The sequence below is a fragment of the Solanum lycopersicum genome, chromosome 12 (genome assembly GCF_036512215.1).
Source record: "Solanum lycopersicum chromosome 12, SLM_r2.1".
NCBI classification, from domain to species: Eukaryota; Viridiplantae; Streptophyta; class Magnoliopsida; order Solanales; family Solanaceae; genus Solanum; species Solanum lycopersicum.
This window is the reverse complement of record NC_090811.1, coordinates 1,310,897-1,320,216: the sequence shown is the minus strand read 5'-3', so window position 1 is coordinate 1,320,216 and position 9,320 is coordinate 1,310,897. Positions and strand designations below refer to the sequence as shown.

Here is a 9,320-nt window from a genome sequence, read left to right as displayed (position 1 = left end):
AATTAGCCTTTTTGAAAACAGAAATTCTTAGATTTTTAAAAGCCACGTCAATTGTAGGGTAAAATATGACTAATTTAATTAATTTTATCCTGATTTAGTATTATGAATTGGAGAAAATAGTACGACTAATGTCCCAATTCAATGTACATTACAAAATTTAAACAGTGTCACGTAAATTAAAACGCAGTGTCCAAATTCAATGTATATTAAGTCTGTGGTTTTTCTCCCTCCTAAAAGTATTACAAACCTTCAAAAAAAATATTTTTAAAATTGTTTGAATATCCGATGAATGAGGATTTATAAAATTTACAATTTTTTTGTCCATTTATAAATACTGATTTTTTTTTTCTTAAAACCATTTTTTGGACAAGACAAGATAAGCTGAGTCATATGTTATCACTTGTCAATTGTTTTTCTTTCTAATTTCTTTGTTTTCTTTGTTCTCTTCAACTTATATATAAAATCTTATAATTATTATTAAAACTTTAAGGAAGAGGGAACATATAGAATTAAGAGGGAGGTTTTTGTGTTATAATTAGATTTTTTTATATATTTTTTTATGAATTTTCTTGAAGGTTAATTAATGGCCAAGATTACTAGTTTAATTGGATCTGGAATTGTTGCAGCTACCAACCAGGTTTGTATTATGGCTTTTAATTTCTTGGGTTTTTCTTTTTTTTGGTTATGGGATTTTTAAAATTTTTTTTTTATTAAAATCTTTGTTGAATTAGCTTTATTAGTATAATTATATAAAGGGTATTTTTTTTTTTTGGTTCTTGAATGTGTTTCATTTAAAGTTTGCTCCTTTTTATGTTTTTTTTTTTAAAAAATAAAACTTTAAAATGATCCTCTCAAGTAGAGGACAAGTTAGGATTTCGAGGTTATGAGTTTATTGGATTATGGGTCAAAGCTACTACTTAGTTCTGTTGAACCCGTAGATAAGCTTGTAGGTCCGCCCCTGCCTCCAGGGGTAGACCCACATGGTGGTCAGCGGGTGTTCGAGCACACATTAATTTCGTTATGGAATATTTAGAAAATAAGTGGTATTTGTATAAAATTAACATAGAGCAAGCACCCAATGAATAAATGATTTATTTGGCCCAACGGCTCTTGGTTGTGTACTTAAACTCTTTTAGTGTTGTTGAACCAGGGTTCCGAATCTCATTCTAGATCCGCCACTGCATGCCTCTGAGTATTCATTGAGGACCAGAGTGGAGCGAGGTAGGGCCAAGGGGTTTATCTGAACCTACTTTAGTGGAAAATTATATTATTTATATTAAAAGAAATATTTATGTATATATAGTATACATGTTGAACGAACTTATAGTCATTTTGGATTGAGACGTGTTTAAATGGAGCGATATGGTCATAGAGGACCAGGGTGGAGCGAGGTAAGGCCAAGGAGTTTATCTAAACCTACTTCAGTGGAAAATTATATTGTTTATATTTTAAAAAATAGTTATGTATATTTACTATACATGTTGGACGAACCGCTTAATGAGAATTCTTGCTCTGTTATTGATTGAGGACTCATAATAGTTGGCCTCCTAAATTGGTCGGGATTGAGGCATAGTCATTATTATAGAGGGTAGATAGTCGTTTTCTTATGTTGCTCGGACTTTCCAACATTGTTGTTGCACCCTTGTCGAATTCTATAAATATATGCTACTTTTGGATGATCGAGCACCGATCCTGTGACATTTTTGAAGAGTGCGAGCAACATAGCTCTCCCTAGGCCTAAAGTTCAACTTCATTTTACCTGTATCAATTGTGCTTTTGATCTGCACGGACGATTGTTATGTGTTCCTCTTTGGACAATGTGGTTATGATCAACTGTGAATCAGGTCATTTTACAGTTTGTTTAGACTCGAAGATCAAATTATATTCGTTAATATACAGAACGATTTGTCATGGATCTCCTGAGAAGCTTTAAACATCTGTAGTTTACCGTTTTGTTTGTTAAACGAACTGCTTTAGGGCCTTTATCATTGTTCTTGACCAATCTATGAATCTGTTTGGTATGTATGGTTCCTAAATTATCGAGTTTTGCAGGTTGGTCCTCACGTAAAGCATATCCCTGCTGTTGGCAATTTGCAAAAACAAATCGTTAGCGATCAAATACAGGTCAGATGGAGTAGCACTGAGACATCTTTGAAGAATGACATCTCAGCAACTGATGTTAGAGGGTGCATTTCGTTGTCCTTTCTTTACTACTCGAGTCTCTATCTTCATTTATCGTGAACGTTATACATTGACATGGGTTAATGATCAAAAACATACCTGAAGTATCACGTTTTTTTAGTTTCCTACCTCAAATATCTATCAAAACATACCTCAACAGCTGATAGTTGAGGCATGTTTCGATAATCATTTGGTGATAGTTCAGGTAGGAAACTGAAAAGATCGGAATACTTTAGGTGTGTTTTTGACCCTTTATACTCTATTGATATTGAATACCAAAAAACTCTGCAATTATATATCAACAATACGCGTGTCGTCTAATATGTATATAGTGTCTCTCAAACAAGTTAACGAATTCGTAATGTCTTGACATTTGCAGATACAAGGGGCATGATATGTTGGCACCCTTCACTGCCGGATGGCATTCTACTGATTTGGAACCTTTAGTCATACAAAAATCCGAGGTTAGAATCGTATCTTTCTCTGTCTGTCTACTCGAGAAGTTACTGAATTCGGTGTTTAATGTATGTTATGCAATCTGTCATAGGGTTCGTACGTCTATGATGTTAACGGGAAGAAGTACCTCGATGCTCTAGCTGGTTTGTGGTGCACATCTTTGGGTACTCAGAGTCCTTGTTTGTGTTACATTCATATATTGATACTTCTTCCAAATATTTAACAGTTGGATGTCTTTTGTTACACATTATTGTAGGTGGAAATGAGCCTCGTCTTGTTGCAGCCGCAACTAAACAACTCAACGAGTTGCCCTTTTACCATTCATTTTGGAATCGTAGCACAAAACCTTCTTTGGTACGTAAAACTCATCACGAAAGATAAAAGAAATCTCCTCACTGTCCGTATTTCGCTAAGTTTTTACTTAGATCTCATATTGATTCTATTTCCGAACATACAGGATCTCGCGAAGGAGCTCCTAGATCTTTTTACTGCAAATAAAATGGCGAAAGCTTTTTTCACAAACAGCGGATCAGAAGCCAATGACACACAGGTTGTTACAGAATTAGCCTGCTAAGTAATACTCCCCCCGTTTCAATATGTTTGTCTGGTTTTGATTTGGCACGGAGTTTAAGAAAGTAAAGAAGAGTTTTGAATCTTATGATTTTAAACTAAAGATATGTAATATGTAACAAAATGCCCTTTAATCTTGTGACCACGTAGAAAGTTAGAACTAAAGAGTTGCCAGAAAAGGAAAGTTATATTCATTTGGGAATGGGTAATAAGACTAACAATGTTATGGTTAGTTAACTCAACGGTATGTCTCTTTGAGGAATGATTTTTAGGGTATTAACTAACTTTTGATCCTTACGTTTCGATATGTAGGTGAAACTGGTATGGTATTACAACAATGCACTCGGGAGGCCAGACAAAAAGAAATTTATTGCTCGAACAAAATCGTAATCTTATCCCTCAACTCCCCTGCATCTTTGTGTGAGTATGTGTTGTGTTGTTTTAGTCTAACATAATCTTCATGCTTGTCGTCTTCAAACAGATACCACGGATCAACTCTCATTTCCGCTAGTCTCTCTGGGTAACATACTAATCCTTTCCGAGCTATCAGTTATTCGTTTGAAGTATCTGCTATGTTAATATTTTCTATTGCAGTCTTCCTGCACTACATCAGCAATTCGATCTACCAGCTCCGTTTGTTCTGCATACTGACTGCCCTCATTTTTGGCGCTTTCATCAGCCAGGTCTTTATTTTTACATACTTGTTGTTTTATCCGAATCTAATTTGGATCAGTCAGAGTCAGAACATGAACTTTTTTACGAAAATGTGTATGTTAGGTGAGACGGAAGAGGAGTTCTCGACAAGATTGGCTAATAATTTGGAAAATCTCATACTCAAAGAGGGACCTGAAACAGTAACTTCTATCAACTTTGATCATGTTTTCCTGTTTCGTATGCAATATATATAGACGATGAACTGATGTTCCGATTAATGTACTTGTTGAAACTTAGATAGCTGCTTTCATTGCGGAGCCAGTCATGGGGGCAGGAGGTGTCATACCTCCTCCCGCGACCTATTTTGAAAAGGTCAGTTTTTGTTGAACTTTCAATATTTCCGGGTGAGGAAAGAATTACTAAACTGAATTTTTACATCCTACATATTCTTAGGTCCAAGTTGTACTAAAGAAGTACGACATTCTTTTCATCGCGGATGAGGTTATATGTGGATTTGGAAGGCTCGGGACAATGTTCGGATGTGAAAAGTACAACATTAAACCTGATCTTGTCTCTGTAGCAAAGGTAGAGATATTCATATAACTCTATACAATCTACGTATATTATAACGTGTATCAGGATTCTAAATCCATCTCTCTTAACTACACTTTCAGGCTCTTTCCTCCGGATATATGCCAATTGGGGCTGTCCTTGTAAGCCCTGAAGTCTCCGATGTCATATATTCTCAAAGCAACAAGCTCGGTGAGTACATTGTCCATTCGATAGGACGTCTCAGTAACCAAGTTGTTTCCTAACTTTGTTTTCCTCAATAGGTACATTTTCCCATGGATTTACTTACTCGGGGCACCCTGTCTCGTGTGCAGTTGCCTTGGAAACACTGAAGATCTACAAGTACGCGACTTCTCCTTTATGCTTTTAGCTATGTTGTTCGGACTCATCAAAATATCGACATGTGAATGTCTGATCTGAGTACTTTGACAACATCTTTTAGAGTCCGAGCAACATAGAAATATAGTGGTTTCACAACTAGGGGTATTGGACTTACACGATTGTTTTAAGTACTAAAAAGACTCGAATACGTTACAGGGAAAGAAATATTATTGAGCAAGTAAACAGAATATCACCAAAGTTCCAAGAAGGTCTGAAGGCGTTTTCTGATAGTCCCATAATCGGAGAGGTAAAGTAGTTAACGCGATAGAGTCAGCTCAAACGTCTTAACTACCTAACGTTCATTTTATAAGCTCACTTTTCGATCTTTTTTTCCAGATAAGGGGAACTGGTTTGCTACATGGTACAGAGTTTACAGATAACAAATCTCCAAATGATCCATTCCCTCCTGAATGGGGTATGGTTTCGTTCTTTAATCTTATCCGAGATGAAGTTATAACTCTCTTCTTATCTTAACATATTCTTCGTTCTTTTTCATAGGTATCGGTGCATATTTTGGAGCACGGTGTGAGAAGCATGGAGTGTTGGTACGCGTTGCTGGTGATAACATAATGATGTCTCCTCCCTACATTCTTAGTTTGGAAGAAATTGATGAGGTAATATCAATGCTAGTTTCTTTGGTTTCTTGCTCAATAGCCTTAGAACTCGGCTTGTTGTGTTTATGTCACGTGGACATAAACACAACAACGTCATGTTTCTATGGTCTATATGGAGCTAATCCTCGTAACAACTTTCTATGAAAGTTGAAATAGTCTGTCAGAAACAACGTCTCTATGTTCTTAAGATAAGGTAAGTCTGCATACACACTACCCTTCCCATACTCCACTGGTGAGAACACGGTGGGAATGTTGTTGTTGTTGTTATTCTACGAAAGCTGAAAAACGATTAAAACCATTTTTTGTTGTTGTTATTGTTTTGCAGTTGATAATCAAATATGGGAAAGCATTGAAGGATACTGAAAATAGAGTAGAAGAACTCAAGTCTCAGAAGAAGTAAAAAAGCTCATGAGGAAAAAAAGAGTGAAAAAAATACAAGTCAAAATTGTTTTGTATATTGTTAACTAGGCTTATGTGTTGTTGGCTAACAAAGTCATTTGACTTTCTAGTAACTCGCAATAGGCGTTTGATTATTTTAATTATATATTTTTTTAAAAAAGTTTTGGATGAATATGAAAATAAACTTGAAAATCAAGAAGTATGATTGATTAAATCATGCTAAGATAAGTTTAAGTTGAATTATGATCGATTGTTTAGCCTAAATCTATTTCAATCCAATCAAATTTTAAGCCTATTGAATCATAACACTTTTAAAATTTGGCTCCTTATGTCTAAGTCAAGTTTGATCCAATTCGCTCATATTCCATCTTTTACCAAAATAGAAACAAGTAAGATAGTTAAAATAATAAGTATCTATAAATATTAAACTTCGACTAAATTCAAATGATCACTACATATTTAATGGTATCTTGAATATTCATAAAAATTAAATTTTGAATTTGTCTCTGATTTCGACAACAAAAATTGCAATAGAAAATAAGATACATGAAAATATGAGTACAAAAAATCTAAGATTTTGATTTTTGTTTATCAGCTTTTTTTCTAGCTCTCCTTTCTCTAGAGCTAACATACTTGAATCCACCACTTCCAAATTCTTCTCCATCCTCATAATCTCTTAATGATTTCTACAATTTCCAAAAAAAATAAAAATGATTGCAATTAATAAATATTCATTAAGTTACAAGTAGGGGTTAAAAAAGGGTTCATTCGAATCCTTTTCGTTGAAAAAATCACATTATATATATCAAATAGATTATTCGAAGTCCTCAAAATTGATTCTACACTCAAATCGGATCAAAGTCACAATTAGAACTTTGAATTTATCAATTCTAATTTTAGATAAAGAAAATTATTGAGCTCTTGATAAATTATTCAAATAATAGTGAATTCTTCCAAAAAAAAAATTATATGTATTAAGTTGATTTCTTTTAACGATATTGTATCAAAGTTATTAGGCTCGATCGAATCAGAAGGCTAGGCTCTATCCTTGTATCAGATCCTTCAAAAATTAGTGAATTCTCTCATTCAATCTTTCTACATTTTTATAAAAATCAAACAACACACTATTAAAAATACGTTTTGATAAAAATTCTACCTCCGTCGTTGATAAAAGTTTAATAAAAGAAAAATAATTGGAAAAATGTAGCATACCTCTCTAATTTCTGAGAAGCTGACTGCATAAAATGTAACAGCAGCTGCTGCTATAATTCCAAGTATTGGAAGTCCCAATTGTTGAATCCCATCCATTATTTTTATTTTTATTTTGATTTTTAGTTTCAATTTTGAGCTTAGAATTAGGTATTTCTGATTTCTTGTTTCTCTTTTTTTGTGTTTTGGCTGACAAAATGATGAGATATTTGTATTACCAACAAAAAGATAAGATATTTGTGTGTGGATAATAAATAAAGATAAGAAAATATTACTAGTGCCCCAAATTTTGTTTTTCATATTCAGCGTTCGATATTTTTACAGGAGTTCTGATTAAATTCGAATCGTCTAGTATAATTAATATCATTACATATTTGAGAATGTTGCTCCTAACAAGATTTATTCATGTTCAATGTTCAGAGTTCAAATCGAAATTTCTAATTAAAGATGAAATAGTTTTACCACTGCACTGCAATTCATGTTTTGAGAGAATGCTCCTTATTTGTTTGTCCATGGTGAAAATAGAAAATTTTATCAAGGTATAATATATAAACATAACTTTTAACTTGACGTTAGTTAGTAACTATGACTTTAAATCTTAAATGTGCACAAACAGGTACTGAAATTTGTATAAAAATTAAAGATATAAACACATTCGTCCTACATGTGTCGACTTGTACACTCTCAAATTTATGTGTATATCTATAATTTGTTAAAAGTTAAATTTTGAAGTGGCACAAAATTTCATAAATCTCCGCTATTTTTTAAATAGGGGGTCGTAATATGGCTATTTGTATGAGCGTCACTTATTTTTCTTAGAAAGTCACTTAACAATTATTAATATTTAACTTAGAAAATTACTCTGTTAATTTCAAACTATATAAAATTTCTTATGGGATTCAAATATATATTATGTGTCCATATATGTAAAACTTTTTTTTTTTGGCATATATGAAAAAATATATTATATTATTTTTGTAACTTAGAGATTTTTAAAAAAAATCCTAACCACTTGACGGATTTTTTAATTCTTCAAAGAATTAGTCATACTTTTGACCAAAAAAATTGAAAGACAACAAGAAATCAGAGATAAAATCTGATTTTTTTTATAACGGTGTTGTTTGTTTGAATATTTATTTTATTCGATAGGATGATTTTTTATACATCTAATAGCATTTAATTTGATGTTATATCTTATTCGATTGTTTCAAACAAAAATTACACAAAAAGTCATATTTTTGTGTTATAAAAAGGAAAGAGCATATTTTTAAATAACTATTTCAAAAAAAATATATTCATATTGTATTGATTACATTTAAGACGTTGATAAATTGTTAATAAATTCATGACTAGTTATATATATATTCACTATTGTAAGTACCTACGTAGAATTAAACCAAAGAACTAACGTATATTAAAACTAATTATGATTGCAAATTAAAAGTTAATATTGAGTTCATGACAACAAAATTGTAGCTAGTGTTTTAAATATGAAAATAAACGATAAAATTAATAGTAAGAAATTAATTGAATAAACTTGAAATCTTGATTTCGCTCTTTGAATCAATTGTCTCCTCGTGATGTGATCATCTCCGCTCTTCACGCCAAGGAAAAAGTGAATAATATATAAAGAAAAATAAAAAAAAGATGTCGTTACATAATTTTTTACGATACAATTACAATTTTAATTGTATTTTTAAAACTAATTATAGCGATAAAAAATATAGACTAATAATTTAATAATTGGAAAAAAGTTGATATAATTTAGTTATGAATGATTGATCGTGAGAATTCCACAAGTGGGGGCTTCAACTCTATTTAATTATGATGGAATTATAATGATTCATTTATTTGATTAAAAAGTACAATAATTTTATTATTATTCAATTGTTGATTGGTCATCTATGACATTCATAGATTATTCTTTTAAAATATTTAATTTTTTATATATTCATTTGAAAACGTTGCATTTAAAAAAAAAAAAAAGAAGGAAGAATTAATAATAGTTTTTTTTCTGTTGAAATTTCAACTATATATGAACAAGTATAGTTGTGGCATGGCACAATACATACCTAATTATCATATCGAATTTAAAAAAAAATTGAATATCATAATTTTTGAATCATGAATTTGAGTGATATATAATATATATTCTGAAGAAAAAAATTTGATATCAATTGATCGATATCTGATATTTATAAATAAAATATTAAAATATTAAATGTTGTATCAAAGTATATGATTAAATTATACTAAATTATCATATCACAAAATACAAAATGATAC

General features: G+C 31.5%; 2 protein-coding genes across 3 annotated transcripts; one reads left to right on the top strand and one right to left on the bottom strand.

Annotated features, from left to right (window-relative positions):
• Positions 1 to 375: 375 nt before the first annotated feature.
• On the top strand, positions 376 to 6,065 carry GABA-TP3 (gamma-aminobutyrate transaminase subunit precursor isozyme 3). Of its 2 annotated transcripts, XM_019211275.3 has the most exons (19): positions 379 to 637; positions 1,151 to 1,221; positions 2,053 to 2,186; positions 2,561 to 2,645; positions 2,729 to 2,801; positions 2,894 to 2,991; positions 3,095 to 3,187; positions 3,520 to 3,593; positions 3,689 to 3,727; positions 3,802 to 3,890; positions 3,985 to 4,061; positions 4,159 to 4,233; positions 4,315 to 4,446; positions 4,536 to 4,623; positions 4,695 to 4,773; positions 4,969 to 5,059; positions 5,149 to 5,227; positions 5,311 to 5,426; positions 5,752 to 6,065. In XM_019211275.3, exons 4-19 carry the CDS (start codon positions 2,577 to 2,579, stop codon positions 5,824 to 5,826), a joined length of 1,347 nt encoding a protein of 448 aa, XP_019066820.2. In that variant the 5' UTR covers positions 379 to 637; positions 1,151 to 1,221; positions 2,053 to 2,186; positions 2,561 to 2,576; the 3' UTR covers positions 5,827 to 6,065.
• A 216-nt stretch (positions 6,066 to 6,281) lies between these two features.
• LOC101261197 (uncharacterized) lies at positions 6,282 to 7,290 on the bottom strand. The gene is made up of 2 exons (XM_004251511.5): positions 7,038 to 7,290; positions 6,282 to 6,511 (listed from the first exon to the last, which is right to left on the bottom strand). Exons 1-2 carry the CDS (start codon positions 7,131 to 7,133, stop codon positions 6,395 to 6,397), a joined length of 213 nt encoding a protein of 70 aa, XP_004251559.1. The 5' UTR covers positions 7,134 to 7,290; the 3' UTR covers positions 6,282 to 6,394.
• Positions 7,291 to 9,320: the final 2,030 nt, after the last annotated feature.

Bases quoted from the DNA above. Each gene is read 5' to 3' on its own strand.
- GABA-TP3 (XM_019211275.3), top strand. From the start codon at position 2,577: ATGTTGGCACCCTTCACTGCCGGATGGCATTCTACTGATTTGGAACCT. The intron at 4,447-4,535 runs GTAGAGATATTC...CTACACTTTCAG, and splicing joins ATCTTGTCTCTGTAGCAAAG to GCTCTTTCCTCCGGATATAT. The intron at 5,228-5,310 runs GTATGGTTTCGT...TCTTTTTCATAG, and splicing joins TCCATTCCCTCCTGAATGGG to GTATCGGTGCATATTTTGGA.
- LOC101261197 (XM_004251511.5), bottom strand. From the start codon at position 7,133: ATGGATGGGATTCAACAATTGGGACTTCCAATACTTGGAATTATAGCA. The intron at 6,512-7,037 runs GTATGCTACATT...TGGAAATTGTAG, and splicing joins GCTTCTCAGAAATTAGAGAG to AAATCATTAAGAGATTATGA.